The sequence below is a fragment of the Nannospalax galili genome, unplaced genomic scaffold (assembly GCF_000622305.1).
Source record: "Nannospalax galili isolate Female #2095 unplaced genomic scaffold, S.galili_v1.0 scaffold2094, whole genome shotgun sequence".
Taxonomy (NCBI): Eukaryota; Metazoa; Chordata; class Mammalia; order Rodentia; family Spalacidae; genus Nannospalax; species Nannospalax galili.
Window position 1 is genome coordinate 349,060 of NW_008335359.1, and position 15,221 is coordinate 364,280.

Genomic DNA, 15,221 nt, shown 5'->3' on the forward strand with positions numbered 1-15,221 from the left:
GTGAAGATAGGGGTTTATGTCTATCTACTCTATTGTTTTCCTATGGCTCACTCAGTTCAGAGTCCTAGACCTCAGTAAATGTGATAGAAGCATATGATTGCTTAGTCAGTTCAAATATTTATTTCCTACTATGAGTCAGGCCTTCTCTAGGTAGACCTATCTATCCATTGTGATTAGCAATTTGTGTTAAACATCTACCAAGCCAATCATTCAGTGAACGCTAACCTAGTCATCTGCCTATTCTACTCACCTTACTCCTTACTCATGACTCAAATGCCTGCTCATACACTCAACCAGCCACAGTCCAGCTGTCTCCTCATCTACGTTCCTTTCTTTCATCTGCCTCCCAGACTTAGACTCTCTCTGCCACAAAGTACTTGGCTTGTGATTCTGGGTCTAGGAAGATTCTGTCATCTAGGGGATTGGTAGAATATGCAGTGGATGGGGGATATGTGTTTCATTGAGAAGCAGGTGCTGGCCTTAACAGTGATGAATGCCTTATATTGAACACCTTTAACTAAGAGTTTTCCACTCTGTGGAGAACTTTAGATCCATTTTACAGATGAGAGAATGGAATCTCCTAGAGTGATGGCCTAAGGTCACACAGATAGTGGGAATTCATTTGTGTTACTGTATTACCATCTTCAGGAGACCTCAAATTAGGGATAAATCTAGGAGAGTTGAATGGGGGACTGGGTGTGTGCTCTAGTTAATCATACACAGGAACAAAGAAACCAGTGATTTTACTGAAATGGAGATTTTACTGGGCAACCTTACAATACCTGAGTGGCTGGAACTTCCAACTTTCCCCTCACCCCTCCACACATACACCGTAGACCATGTAAGGCTGAGGCAGGGTCTGATAATCCTCTAAGATGGCTCTCTTGGCTTCCAGACCATGTGGGGTGGGATGAAAAGCTCAGGTGGTGTCTCCATTGACACAGAGTGCGTTAAGAGGCAGGGGCTGGCTCCAGGATCCTGGTGTCCTTGAAAGAAGCTGTAGGCTTTGGATGGCATCCCTCAGCTGGTCCTGAGTACATTCTATCTCAGTCAGTCGGTGCTCCTGGGAAGGCAGTGGAAGTGGGTTTCCTAAGGAAGGATTACTCACTAATTAGACTCCCCACTCTCTCCAGTCTCCAACAAGAATCTCACCAGACTTTTCAGCCTGCGGCCTTCATTGCTTGAAAGACTACCCTTAGGATCCAACTTTGAGGTTCTGTGGGGTTTGGGGACAGAAGGGGAAAGGTCAGAAGCTGAGGAAATCCCTTTCATACTGAATGGACAGCCAAGGCAGGGCTTGGAATGGAGTTGGGGTTTGTTCAGACTAAACAGTTGGGCATAAGTATGTTTGAAGCACTGGTATAGATTAGATCTTGGTATGGTTAAGGTTTAAAGACTAGTCTGGCATAATGGTGCAAGCCTGTAACCCCAACAACTCAGAAGGCTGAGACATGAGGATGAAGAGTTTGAGGTCAACTTGACCTAAATTGCTAGGCCCTGCTGCAAATGAGAAAAAGAGGGAGGAAAAAAAAGATGCAAGGATTAATCAGTCACCATTTGGAGGAGGAGACTAACCAGTGTGTAGGATGCCCCTAGGTGGCCCAACCCAGCTAGGAGAGGCTTCTTGAGGGGTAGGCTGCAATATCTATGGGGACTGTCAGGACCTGGGTATCTTGGGGGCGAGGCTGATGTAGGTAGGGGTTGGAGCTGTCAGGGCCGGGCTCACCCTGCTCCCAGCCTTGAGTCCAGGTCCTGTAGCTGACTCTGCAGTTGCTCCTGCTGCTCGGTCAAGGCCTGGATATGGATGTTCAGCGACTCCACGAGGTGGGACAGCGCTTTCTGTTCCTCGCGCAGCGCGGCCACTTCGCACTGTAGCTCTGCTAGCTGTGGGGAGACTGCAGCTGTAATCTGACGGATCCTCAGGCCCCTTCCTTGCCTAGTCTCATGCTCTTGGCCTGAACATCGCTCTACCCACTTGGGGAGCATCGCTCCTGTTGTTTGGCAAGGAAAACAGGTTTAGGGAGGGTCACACCGCGCAACCGGTTCTGTATTTCAAATCAGTCTCGACTTTCTGCCCTTAGTCCCGCTCCTATCTGCTGCCCGCCCCACCCCCAGGCGAGGCTCTGAATGGGACGTCACCTTGCCCACCGGTCGGTGCGTGCCCGGAACATGGTTTCCGTCCCGGGGCTGGTCCAGCTGGCGCTGCCAGGGCACCGATGGCTTCCGAGGCAACGAGGCGGAGGCCCCAGTCCAGGGTCGGCTTCGGGGCACGGGACCAGGGCGCAGGGAACCTTTGGGTCTTGGCCGGGGCCCCGCAGACGAGCGGCGGGGAGGAGGGCGTCTTGCAGGGACACTCTGCGCGCGCTGCACTGGCCGGGTCCTCCGTGGGGGCTGTTCGTTATCCGGCCGCCGGCAGGCCCAACCTCTTGCCCCTTGAAAGCTGCGCAGAGACTGGCTCTTGGAAATGAGAGGGGTGTGCTTGGGGAGGTCTCGCGGTGCCAGGAAGCCGGGCTTCTCCCCTACAGAGAAGCTGGGAGTGGGATGTGGGAGTTCAGACCCTCAGCTGGCCCCTGAGATGACGCCATCCCGACCTCTGGCCGGAAATGACCCACTTCCTATACCAACGAGACCCTGTCTCTTGGGACATTGTGACCTATGACTTTGATGAGACGCTGCCCTTCTGACTACCAAATCACCCCAATCTAATCTTTGCTCCCTCACTAGCTTTGGCTCTGAATTGCCCTTGACCTGACCATTTCTGTAACAGAATTCTGATTCCAGTCTGACCCTGGCTCACAAGGGTACCATCTTTCTTCCCAATGTGACTCTATCTTCTCTTCAGCCTCTGACCTTAAGCTGACCATGCTGTTCCTACTCCCTGATAGAACATGAACTCTAACCTGTGACCTCATCATGCCTAGCCCTATTTTGTCCTGTGCTTGACCTTTGTAACATCTGCTCTTCCCCTACCCTTGATTTAACCTCATCCCCAGCCTCTGATGACACCATCATCTATCTTTTCCTTTTTGGTCTTTTTGAGACAGGGTCTCCCTGTCGACATCATCATCTTACAAGGCGACTTTCTCTGATTGCAGAGGTGACCCTTTCCTGTCCTCTAACAAGACTCTATCTCTATCTTGGACTTAATCTGACTCTGTGACTGCCTGCCCGGTGACCACATTGTGGGTCACTCTGACTCTTTACAGGATGCCATCCTCAGCCTCTGATCCCTAACCCCAACAGGATCCTACCCCTGGCCCCTGACCTTATCCACGTCCTTAGACCTCTCTTCCCACCCATGGGAACCCAGACCAGACTAGAGGTTACCTGGAATGGACCTGGGTGGGGGTCCGGGGAAGACGCATTGGCACAGACACTGGGACAGGCCGGCCCTCTTCGATGGCTTGTAGAATGGTTGGCAGTGGTTCCAAGCTGTCTTTGGTTGTCTGTCAAGGCACGCAAGGAGGAGGCCCTGTGAACTGCCAGAAGCCAGAGCCTCCCAGCCTTGTTGCCGCCCCATTCTGCCTCCATCCAGGACTCTGGGCTCAGACCACACCTGGTCAAGTTCGGCAAAGATTGTGCAGAGCTGGGCATGCAGGACTGCCAACTGAAGGGCCAAGTCTCCACTGCCTTGGTAACCACTGGGTGTGGCATCCACATTTACCACAGCCACCTGGTTCAGGAAGCACTGCATGGCTGGTCCATGATCTTCCAGGAAGCTATTCATGAAGCCCATATAGGCTTCCTTCTCGCCAAACCTGAGTTGGGGCCAGGATGGGTGAGTCAGGACAAGCACCTGTCAACTCCCTACTCTCCTAACCCATTGGTGCCCCTCAGCTTCCCACCACCTACGGCGCACGGTTGGCGAGATTCTGGATGACCTTGGCGATCAGCGTGAGGGTCCGGGCTGGACCTGGGGTCGGATACTCTGGTGCCAGGCCAAAGAGACTAGGTGCCAGGATGGCAGGGCAGAGGAGCCTCAGGAAGAGGGAGGCACACACCAGCCGGGGGCCCAGTGCTTCAGAGCCACGTGCTTTGCAGGCTTCTCGCCAGCTTGAGAATACAGTACCCAGCTCTGCTGGGAACCAGCTGGAGCAGAAGAAGCAATGGTCAGAGAAGGGGGCTAGGGGCATAAAAATCATGGATGGTCAAAGTCATAAGGTCAGGGGTCAGATGTGGTTTGTCTGTGATCTATGGTTTATGAAGCCCATGTAAACATTCTTCTCATTGAACCTGGAGTTTGGGTTGTAGGGTTGGGACTATTTGGGATAATGATGCTTGGGGCTTGGGTCCCAGGGGCTCAGAACTTCTGTCATAATTCCAGCAACCTCTGGAGCCAGTACTCTTATATTTGGGCATATAAAATTACATGGGGACAAAGGTCAGGCATTTGGGATGTAATCATAAATAGACATGAAAGTGAGGTGTTAGACTATTAACATGAAGTAGGGGTCAGAAGTCATAAGATTAAGCATATAAGGTCAGAAGCCAAGGAACTGGACAGTCGTGTTTCTTATAATCAGTTTCATAGGATTAGGGACACAGGGTCTGTTAAAGTGAGGGGTTGTGGGATTGGGAGCATGCATCATCTATAGTCAGAAGACCTATATTGACAAAGAACCAAGTGGTATAGGATTGGGGTATGCAATCCTCAGTGGTTAAAGGCTAAGAAACTGGGTCCTAAGTTACTTGAGGTTAGGTGGGGCATGGGAATTGTAGGGATGCCAAACATAGTAAACAAAACTTCAAGACACCCTGTTAAATTTGACTTTGATATAAGTATATATCAAATATTGCAGTAAATTTAACAAGTGTCCTGCACATTATTTTATTTGACAACCTTAATTTGCTGGGGGAGTGGGGGTGTTTGGGGCAACACTGTGGCTGAGAGGAGGGCTGGACTCAGGTACTGGGCCCCTGATTCTCACTCATAGGAATGGATGATGGTTTCAAAGACTTCCTTGCAGTTGTTTCTGAGTCTGGCCTGGTGCTCGGGCAGTTCTGGGGTTGGACACTTGCTGGGGTCTACTTCACAGTCTTCAGTGGAGGCACAGAGACGCTGCACAACCTGCCCTGTAGTCCAGCACAGGGCAGTCAAAGACCATTAAGTCCAAACTCATCACACCCAGTCTCTAATCTTATCTCCAACTTACACTGGAGGTACCTAACATCTTGAGAAAATGCCAATTTCCCACTCCAGAATCCTAACACCCCAAATCACTATTACCCAGGGTCTCCTAGATCTCCTCTAGGGTCCTTTAGCCCACTTAGAGGGTCTCTGACACCAATCCTTCACCCAGCTCACCTAGGGTCTCCTGGAGGTACTCTTGTGCTACCAGTTTCATATACTCGTCAATGGCCTTGGTGGCTAGGGTATTTTCTCGAAATAGCAGCGCTTCACGGCCTCCACAGCGCACCAGCTCTGCGGTGCCCAGGTCTGTCACCAATGCCTGTGCAGGGCAGAGCGAGCCTGGGAAGCCCAGCCATTCACTCATCTTTCGTACCTGTACACAGGCCTTCTCTCTCCTGGTTGATACTGAAACACAGCGCTCATTTCTGGCTCTTTTTAGCTGAGACCACAACCACCACCTCTCATAGAAATAAGCGCCTTAGCCCAGAGGCTGAGCTCCGGCCCCACCCCTCACAGCTCAAGTTCAGGCCTCGCCCCACGCGCCTGATGCCCAAGCCCCGCCCCTCACGGAGCCCCGCCTTCTCACGCCTGGGACTCCGGCCCGGTCCCTGGCAGCTGAGAAAAAATCCCGCCCCGCGTGGTGAGTCACAGGTCCCGCCCCTCGCAGCAGAGGCACAGGGCCGCCCCTCGAGGAACACCGCTCCGCCCAGCTGAAGCTCTGGCCCCACCCCTCACGGAGCCCCGCCCCTCTCGGACCCCGCCCAGTCAGGCACAAAGCAGGCCCCTAGGTCCCTGCCCCTGTCTGCGCCTTCCGGGATCCTCACCTGTGCCCTGCCAGTGGCCCGCAGGACGCGCACCATGACGGCTGCCAGCTCCTCCTTAGCCTGAGCCGACAGTGCGGGCTCCAGCGCCCCACAGAGGCGAGCATAGTGGAAGGTGATAAACTCAGCCAGCTCTTTGTAGCGCTCCGACGCCAGCACGCGCAGGCGTCGCGCCCGGATTCGCGCCCGCAGCGCCGCACCGGCGGATGCCCCAAGCAGCGGGAACCAGCGCTCCAGGCCGGCCGCGGGCGCGCGGGGGACGCTCACCTCGTCCAGCGCCAGCGCCACGCGGCCCACCGCTACTCCTGCCGGACCTGCTCCGCGCAACCGCAGCGACAGGCGACGGGCTGGCGGCAGCGCCTCAAAGTGGAAGCGTTCGGCCCAGAAGAGCTGGCCCGGGCCGGCCCGCGGTGCAGTGCGCGCCAGAAGCGCGCCGTCCAGCCACAGCTCGGTGCGCACGCCGGGTGCTGCGGCCCGGGGTAGCCCCTTGGCCTCGTGCACCCACACGCTCAGCCACGTCTCCTCCCGCTCCACGTTGTCCTGCGGACAGGAGTAGGGTGGGAGTGTTTCGGAGACGTCCGCGCTCCAAGATGCGCACCGCGACCAGGGTGCGCCTCGCGCGTGGGGAAATCGCTACGTGCCTGAGTAAGGAGCACGAAAATGTCGAGGCGGCTAAGCAGAAAACTTCTAGCTTTGGGGAATCCCGCACACATCGGTGCTCAGGACAGGAGGAGTAGCCTGGGAATTGGCAACGAGGCAGGATTTGGGGTGCAAATAGAACGGGGAGCTGGACAGGGGCGAGTCTGACACTCGGGGCTGGGCGTGTTGCGGGGATGGGGGGGCAAGCTGTACTGGGGTAGCGTGGAAGGGGTAGGGCCTTGTGGGTAGGTTTTCCTGTTCGTCTCCTCCCCTGCAATGACCTGGTTGGTGTGGAACTGCCGACGAAGGTCTTCGATCCAACGGTCTCTCTCAGCACAGGAGCGACAGGAGAAGCAGCGGCTCCCGCCAGCCCAGGTTACCTGTTAGGGCGGGGATCCAAGGGTGTGGCGGAGGAAGGTGGAGAAGGAGGGTCACAGGTGGGACCAGGCTGGACGCTTGCTGTACTTACCTGGAAGCAGTAGGGCTCCCCCAGGAGGCTATGATGCAGCGGCCAGACTCTCACATCCCGCTCGGCGCCCAGGTCCAGCTCTGAGAGCGTGGCGAGAGATTCTCTGGAGCCCAGTACACTGGGGGGTCTGAGGTGAGGAAGGGCCAGCAAGAGTTGATTTCTCCCTCACCCCCTTATCGCCCATCACTCAATCCTTTGCTACTATCCCTCCCAGCCTCTTAGCCTTTGACCTGCTGTTTCCTCTGCCTGGAGTTCTTACCCCAGCCCTTTTTGGCTTAATTTTTACCCATCCTTCGGAGCTTTCAGCTTAACGAACCCTTCCCTGGCCCTCCCAGATCCGGGGGTGTTCAGTTAGCTTTTGAGAGCTCACTCCCACCCTTCAATCAAGGACTTGGAAAAGGGCTAGGGTCTTTGTGGTCCCAAGTTCACCTGACATGGGGAGAAAGAGAAGAGGCCCTTCCTTGGAGGTGTGCCGTGAAGGTGAAGGTGAGGATAAGAAGGCAGGAAGTGGGCAGTGTTAAGCTGCAAGACCTGTAGCCTCCCAGATACTCTTACCCATCTCGAGGGGTGTGGGTTCCCAGCTCTGACCTGGCCTTTTTCTTCTCTTTCAGCCTCTTGAGTAACCCCTGGGGGAAAGGGAGCTGTCAGCTAGGTAGAACCCTGAGGCTCTTCCTCAGCTCCTTATCCACTGAGCACCACAGGGTTTGTGGTCTTTTGGATTTTGGTTTGTGGATTCAGTCTACACCCAGGTGCATCAGCAGTAGTAATAACTAACCAGCAGTTCACATTCATGGACATGTTCTGCAGTGCTGGGGATCAAACTCAAGTCCTCATGAGGGAAAAATACTCCATCAGTGGTGCTACGGTCCCTTGCCCAGGAGCTTGCATTTTTCCTTCTTCCCTTTCCCTCCCTCCTCTCCTTCCTTCCTTCTTTGAAAGTCATGCCTTTCAAATAACAGTCCAAGAAAGCCCCATGTTCAGCAACGGCAGTAGGCAAACATCTGCAAGGTGGAGGAGGGTGGGGGACTTCTGAGGAAGCCCAGAGTATCAAGGAAAACATTTATAGGCTTTTGGTCAGTATCCAAAAAAAAAAGAAAAAAAGGAAAGGAAAATACTTTTTGAGTTAGACCTAGAAAAGCAGACAGGCTTCCATTTCTGTATTTTTTTCTGTTTTTATTTTTTATGTGTCTATGTGTATGGTATACATCTGTGTATGTGTGTTCACATGTGTGTGCATATGTGAGTGAGCATGCACATGTATGTGTGTGGAGGCCCGAGGCTGATGTCAAGACTCACTCTTCACCACGAGACAGGGAACTCAACACGAGAGCACCACTAGAGCAGCTAGCCAGCTTGCTCTAGGGATACCAGGGATTCTCCACCTTCTGAGTGCTGGAATCACAAGCAAGCTGCCATGCTCACTCAGCATCTGCTTGAGTGCTAGGGAACTCCAGTTCCTTAAGATTGTCTAGCAAGTACTTAACTCACTGAGCCATCTCCTCATTCCCACCCGGCAGCTTCCATCTCTAAAGCACCAATCACTCTCTTTCCTGAATTCTGTATTGACTACTTATAAAATGGAGAGGGAACCAGGTATGATGGCTCACATCTGTAATCCCAGTATTTGGGAGGCTGAGGCAGGAGGATTGCCAATATTTTGAGGCCAGCATGAGCTATACGAATGATCACAGGGTGAGACCCTGGCCCCCCCTCCCCAAAGCCCCAAACAAAAACAGAGGACTTTTCTCATTAGTGCTATTTGACAGACAGGAGACAGTCACTGTCCTGCTCATGATCCCTTTCTATGGGGCCTAGAGGCCCAGGACTACAATCCTAGCTACTCTGGAGGCCGAGGTAGGAGAATCATAAGTTCAAGACCTGAGTGGACAATTTAGTGGTACCCTATTTTAAAATAAAATTTGAGTGGGGGCCTGGGAGATGGCTCAGTAGTTAAGTGCACTGGCTGTTCTTGCAGAAGATCCAGGTTCAAATCCCAGCACCCACATGGCAGCTAACAACCACCATAACTCCAGTCCCAGGGGATCCAATGCCTTCTGTCCTCCCAGGGCATTGCACAACATAGGTGCACTTATATTCATTCAGGCATAACACTCATACACACAAAAAAAAAAATCCAAAAATTTTAAAATAAGATTTTGGCGTGTATGTGTGTGTCTTATTTTTTAGGCAGTGCTAGATGTATCCCTGGCTGGCCTAGAACTCATTATGGAGTCCAGTCAATTCTCCTGTCTCTGCCACTGAGTGATGGCATTACAGGCATGCGCTACCACATCTGCCCCTAACAACATATATATTTATATTTCACCTAAGGTATGGGGATTTAGTTCAGTGGTAGAGTACTTGCCTAGCATGTGTGAGGCTCTGGTCTGGAAGTCCTTGTTTACCCTTGCCTCTACACACCCCCAATCTCCCAACACACTGCCTTACCCGAACATTGTGGACCTGGTTGGAGCCTGCAGCGTCTGACTCTGTTTTTCCAGGGGTCCGATCTGTGGTGGTCCAGAGGTGGATGTTGGGGGTGGGAAATGTGGATTATATACCACTTTGAAAGGCTCCCCAATCCTCGAGCCTCCACCACCTCCCAAATTTACCTGAATCTCTGAGGTTCCCCATGGCTTGCATGCTGCTCTCTGAGCTGGCACTTCCCACCCGGAGCTGGCGAGGACCCTGATCCTCCGTAGGAGCAGGCAGTCAGAAAGAGGAAGCAGGCGTGTTCCTGAGACTCCCCCTCTGCTGCTGCCTGTCCCCTTCCCTCAACTTGCCCCTCTTACCTCCTCCTCACCCCCAAGCAGCACCAGTCTTCCTTCAAGCAGGGTGAAGCCCCCGATGTCCCAGACAGGCATGTCAGGTGTGGGAGCCTCCGGGATCTGTGGAACAGGCTGCTGTGGGTCTGCTTCCAGTTCCAGCTCTAGCTCTGGGAAGGAAGTGGGTGCTGAGGAATCTCAGCCCCCTTTTCTACCTCAGGTCACCTTCCTGCAGCAGGCATGTACCCTACAGCAATCATGCCAAACTGTGTGTCCTTGGGCAAATCTCTACTTCTCTATGGAGTTTTTTTCCCACCAACCGTAGCATTGTACACAGCCCACCAACTGTGTGTCCAGTACTGTTTACCACTCTACATGCCTTCTCTCACTAAGTCCTCTGAATGCCATTTAAAGAGCATTAGAACTGAGGCCCAGAGGGTTGGAGAGATGGCTCACTGAATAAGAGCACTTGATGCTGCTGCAGGGACATGGTAGCATATGCCTTTAATCCCACCACTCAGGAGGCAGAGGCATGTGGCTCTCTGAATTTGAGGTCAGTCTAGTCTACTAGTCCAGGCCAGCTAGGGCTACACAGTGAGACCCTCTCTCAAACAAAACAAAACAAAAAAATCCAACCCACACAAAAAAAGAGAACTTGCTGCATTTGGTCACAAATGTCCACAACTCCAGTTCTAGGGGATCCAATATTCTCTTCTGGCCCCTGTGGGTGCACTTAAATACACATAGGCAAAACACTCAGACACACAAAATGATAAATCTTACTAAGATAACTGGGACTGAAGAGATGGTTCAGTGGTTAAGAGCACTGGCTGCTCTTGCAGAGGACCTGGGTTCTGTTCTCAGCACCCACATGGTGGCTAACAACTTCTTTAACTCGTTCCAAGGGATCCAATGCTCTCTTCTGACCTCCTCAGGCATTGCACCACATACATAAATGCAGGAAGTAGGCAATACACTCATGCACATAAATTAAAAATAATAACAGGCCCAGAGAGGCTGAGTGGCCTGCCCAGGGTCATACAGCTTATAAGTAATTAAGCTTACAAACACAAGCATTCCTCCCTTAACCAAGAGAGTAGACAAGGGCTGGGCCTAGTAGCACACACATGTAATCACAGCACCTGAGACACTGAAGCAAGATGATGATGATTCCAGGCCAGCCTGGACTAGAGGGAGATCCTATCTCAAGGGAGGGAGGAGGGAAAGAGGGAGAGAAGGAGAGAGAGGGAGAGGAAGAGAGAGGGAGGGAAGGAGAGAGAGATACATACATAATTAATCTGAGGCTCAGTAAAGGCAATTGCAATGTAAGCGTAACAACTTGAGTTCCATCCCTGGGACCCATGTAGAGGTAGAAAGAGTGAACTAGTCCACAAAGTTGTCCTCTGACTGCCACATGCCATACATATAACACATGCACACACTATAGACATACATATATATATGTAATTTAAAAATTTTAATCTAAGATGGAAAGTATTCAGTTTGAGAAAGGTATAGAAAAAGTTAAAGGTAGGGCAGGTGGTAGATAGTGGGCCAGGGAAGGCCTAGAAAGAGTACATTTGCAATAGGTCTTCAACTGGTTTAAATTTAATTAAGCAGAGATGAAAGAGAAGGTGGCAGGAGAATCTGAACAAAAGCTGTGAGATGGGCAAGGGAATAAAGGGAAGAACAAGAAAATCTGGAGGGCTCAGAGATTGGAGGGGAAGGTCTTGGCAACCAGTTGGAAGAACTAGGTTTTGCTTAGTTTTTGTTTGTGGTACTGGGAATTGAGCCTAGGGCTTGGCACATGCTAAGGATGCCCTCTACCACTGGGCCCAGGAATCAGGATGCTATCATGGTGGCAATAGGGAGCCATGGGAAATGTTGAGTAGGAGGAGGCTGTTTGTTAGAAAGCTCTGTCTGGATCCTATGTAGAGGGCAAGCTCTAACATCCTATCCTGTGAGAACTCAAAGAATGGCTCTGCAGGGCTGGAAATAGAGCTCACTGGTAGAGCACTTGCCTAGTATGTATGAGGCCCTGTTTGATTTTCAGCACTGCTCCTCCAAATTCCTGCAATATGGAACTTTAAATTTTTTCTGGATTTATTTTTATGTTTATGACTATGAAGACCGGACTAGATCTCCTGGAACTGGAGTTACAGACAGTTGTTGGCTGCCATGTGGGTACTGGGAACTGAGTCTAGGTCCTCTGCAAGACCAGCAAGGCCTCTTAACTGCTGAGCCATCTCTCCAGCCCCTAATATGGAACTTAAAAAATAATATTAACATAGCGAGTTCTAGGACTTCCAGGGCTACATAGTGAGATTCTAGCTCAAAAACAAATTATATACTGAGTTGATTTTTATTATGTTTAATTTGTGTGTGTGTGTGCACACATGTGCGCGAGTGCATACCATGACATATACATGGAGGTCGGAGGACAACTTGCAGGAGTCAATTCTCCAGTTCTCTCCTTCCACTACGTGGGTCATTAAGCTTGGCTTCAGGTGCCTTTACCTGCTGCTGAGCCATTGCTTCAGGTCCTCTTTTTTTGGGGGGGGTGTCTTTTTTTTGAGACATTGTCTCCCGGTAGCCCCAGCTGGCCTGGAGCACACTATGTAGACCAGACTGGCCTTAAATTCAGAGATATCTGCCTGCCTCTGTCTGCCTCCCAAGTGCTGGGACTGCAGGCATGTGCCACCACGTCCCTGGCACATTTTGACATAGGGTCTTGTTATGTAGCCCTGGCTGGCCTAGACCCAACAGAAGTACAAAGCCTAGCTTCAAAATGAGTGGCGGGAGGGTTGGTCAACACACGCCTGTAGTCCCAGAACTTGGGAGGCAGAGGATCTGTGAATTCAAGGCCAACCTGGTCTACATAGTGAATTCCAGACCAGATAGGGCTACAGGGAGACCCTGTCTCAAAAAGACCAATAAATAAATAAAAGCCTAATGACCACACAAATGACCTTAGCAGGAAACTATATTTGTGCCATAGAGACACTTTTATTTTGGGGGTAATCTCTTGAGCTTCCAGGAAACAGAAGGTCTGACTTGATCTTCTCAGCCTGTTTGTTTGCACCCCTGCTTTACCACTAAGGTGGATACATGACGTTTTGTTTGTTTTTTTTTTTTTTCTTTTTGGTAATGGGAACAGGGTCCACAGTCCCACAGCCTCTTCCATGTTAAGCAAGTGCTATACCACTGAGCCACACCTACAGCCCTAACTCTCTTAGCAGATTCTGGATCCTGAGCTAGCACTACATTCCTGTTCTCTAATATTCAAGGTCTCCTCTAGCCTCCCAGGTCTCTCTGGGTGACATTTGGCAGCACCTGTCATCTTCACTTGGCTTTTTTTATCTGTAAGCTCTCCACCTCCACTATGGTTTGAGCTCCACCAGGCAGGGATGTAATCTGCTCTGCTTTCTGTGTCCTCAGTGCTTCAGTCTGAGACTACAATCCATTAGATGCTCAACAGACTTCTGTTTGAGGTCATTGAGATGGCTTAGCAGGTAAAGGAACTTGCCACCAAGCCTGAGGAACTGAGTTTGATTGCTGAGACACACATGGTGGAAGGAGCGAACTAACCTGAAAGTTGTCTTCTGACCTCTGCAGCATACATTCCCCCATCTCCACATAAATAAACAAATAATATGCAGCTATCCTCTAACTTCCTCACATGTGCTGTGGCATGCTGCATACCCGAACACATGCGCGCGTGCACACACACACACGCTAAATCCTCTGCTTGAATGAATGAATGAATGAATGAATGAATGAATATACTTTCCAAGGTTAGAGGTGGGGAATTTCTGACTTAAAGAAACCAAGAAAGACTCTAGCCACAGAGCAGCCGAGATCCACATCCAGGCTATGACTTGGACCATTGGATACAGGAGACATTTATCAGGGCCAAGAGCCATTGAACATCCAGACAGTACAATTGTAGGCCCACTCCGTGTTCCTTTCTTAGGCTGTCCCCCAGCTGCCTACAAGTCTGTATCTCTCCCTCACCCCCGTTTAGGTAGAAAGAGGGAAAAGGGCTGCTCTAGGGGCCCCCTGCCACTTCCTGCTAGGCTTTCGTACTCCCCACAACTTCCTGTGTCTAGAGGACTGATGCTCTGGTGGCAGACAAACACCCAGGCATCCGGCCACCCAGCCTGGCCCCAGCCCCGGTGAGGGAGCAAGTACCTGGGCCTTTGGGGCCTGGCTCAGGCTCCGGTGGTGCTGCACTTCTGTGCCTCCTCAACAGGGTCTTGGAAAACCAGAGGCGACTGGACCGTGACTCCTTGGGGGGCGCAGAAAGGACCCGGCGGAACAGAGAGCGGGGAGTTGGCTGGCTGCTCACCATGGGCTCCTGGTGGCTCAGGGCCCTTCCCCAGCCCACAAAGCGGCCCCAGCGGGACCCTCCTGCTGCCTTCTCACTACTGCCTCCAGTATGCCAGCGGTAGGATGATATCGGAGAGGGCTGAGTTTGGGACTCTTCGCCAGGCAATCGTGGGTCCATGGCGCAGGCTCTAGTGTGAGATGACAGGGTCTGTCCACATTTGTTCTTCATCCTCCCCCTGTGTCTTCTCGGCTCTCCCACCAGGGAATACACTTAGTAGCAACACGTTACCTCCCTCCCTTACCTTGATTTCTTGGCCAGCCCAGAATCAGCAACCGTCTGCACTGTGCCTGGCTTCCTCCCTCGAAACCCAGCTCCACGTGACCCTGTCTGTCCCACCCCGGAGCACAGCCAGGCTGGGAGGGCATGGTGGGGGCAGGATGCGGAGGTGGGGGGTGGAGGAGAGGTGGCAGTGCCGGCTTCTGGTGAGAAGGATCAGGGGGCTGTAGTACCTCTCTCTTTGAGCCTAACTTGCCTTCTCTGTGAAATGGGGGCATGTTAAATAAATGTTGGCTTGCAAGGTCCAGAGCCCCTGAAAGTCTCATCCCTGCTGACCAGTGTGTGGACGTTCTTACCTGGGTTGGAAAGCTGTTTTGCTGTCATATAATAGGAATGGCTTTTTAAAAAAAAAAAGCCAAGCATGGTGGCACTGGCCTTTCTTTAATCCCAGCACTCCGGAGGCAGAGGCAGGCAGATCTCTATGAGATCGAGCCCAGCATTGCTACACAGTGAGACCCTGTCTCAAAACAACCCCAGAAAATATTATTAGTGTGTGTGTGGCGGGGGTGGGACTGTACACGCCAGGTGCTTATGTGGAGGTCAGAGGACAACTTTGAGTCAGTTCTCTCCTTACCCTTTTGTGTGAGTTCCAGGGATCAAACTCAGGTTGCCAGGCTTGCATGGCAAGTGCCTTTACCTACAAATATACGTTTTTTTAGTGGTACTGAGGATGGAACCAAGGACCTGATGAATGCAAGGCCAGCACTCTAGCACTGAGCCACACCCTAAG

General features: G+C 51.7%; 1 protein-coding gene across 4 annotated transcripts; it reads right to left on the bottom strand.

Annotated features, from left to right (window-relative positions):
• Positions 1 to 724: 724 nt before the first annotated feature.
• On the bottom strand, positions 725 to 14,527 carry Rasal3 (RAS protein activator like 3). 4 transcript variants are annotated; one of them, XM_029562022.1, is made up of 18 exons: positions 14,457 to 14,527; positions 14,017 to 14,342; positions 9,853 to 9,995; positions 9,673 to 9,754; positions 9,509 to 9,570; positions 7,616 to 7,686; positions 7,061 to 7,187; positions 6,873 to 6,971; positions 5,956 to 6,492; positions 5,306 to 5,450; positions 4,929 to 5,073; positions 3,853 to 4,089; positions 3,557 to 3,758; positions 3,328 to 3,446; positions 2,140 to 2,530; positions 1,727 to 1,884; positions 1,153 to 1,216; positions 725 to 1,063 (listed from the first exon to the last, which is right to left on the bottom strand). In XM_029562022.1, the coding sequence occupies exons 2-18, from the start codon at positions 14,330 to 14,332 to the stop codon at positions 920 to 922; spliced, it is 3,042 nt and encodes a 1,013-aa protein (XP_029417882.1). In that variant the 5' UTR covers positions 14,333 to 14,342; positions 14,457 to 14,527; the 3' UTR covers positions 725 to 919. The 4 variants fall into 4 exon arrangements, with proteins under 4 accessions (XP_029417882.1, XP_029417883.1, XP_008828232.1 ...); XM_008830010.3 differs by having other exon boundaries at positions 920 to 1,063; positions 9,673 to 9,748; XM_029562023.1 differs by lacking the exon at positions 1,153 to 1,216 and having other exon boundaries at positions 914 to 1,089.
• Positions 14,528 to 15,221: the final 694 nt, after the last annotated feature.

Coding starts and splice junctions, on each gene's coding strand:
- Rasal3 (XM_029562022.1), bottom strand. CDS start 14,332: ATGGACCCACGATTGCCTGGCGAAGAGTCCCAAACTCAGCCCTCTCCG. Junction 9,571..9,672: donor GGGGAACCTCAGAGATTCAG/GTAAATTTGGGA, acceptor GGACCACCACAG/ATCGGACCCCTGGAAAAACA. Junction 1,885..2,139: donor CGCACCGACCGGTGGGCAAG/GTGACGTCCCAT, acceptor GTCTCCCCACAG/CTAGCAGAGCTACAGTGCGA.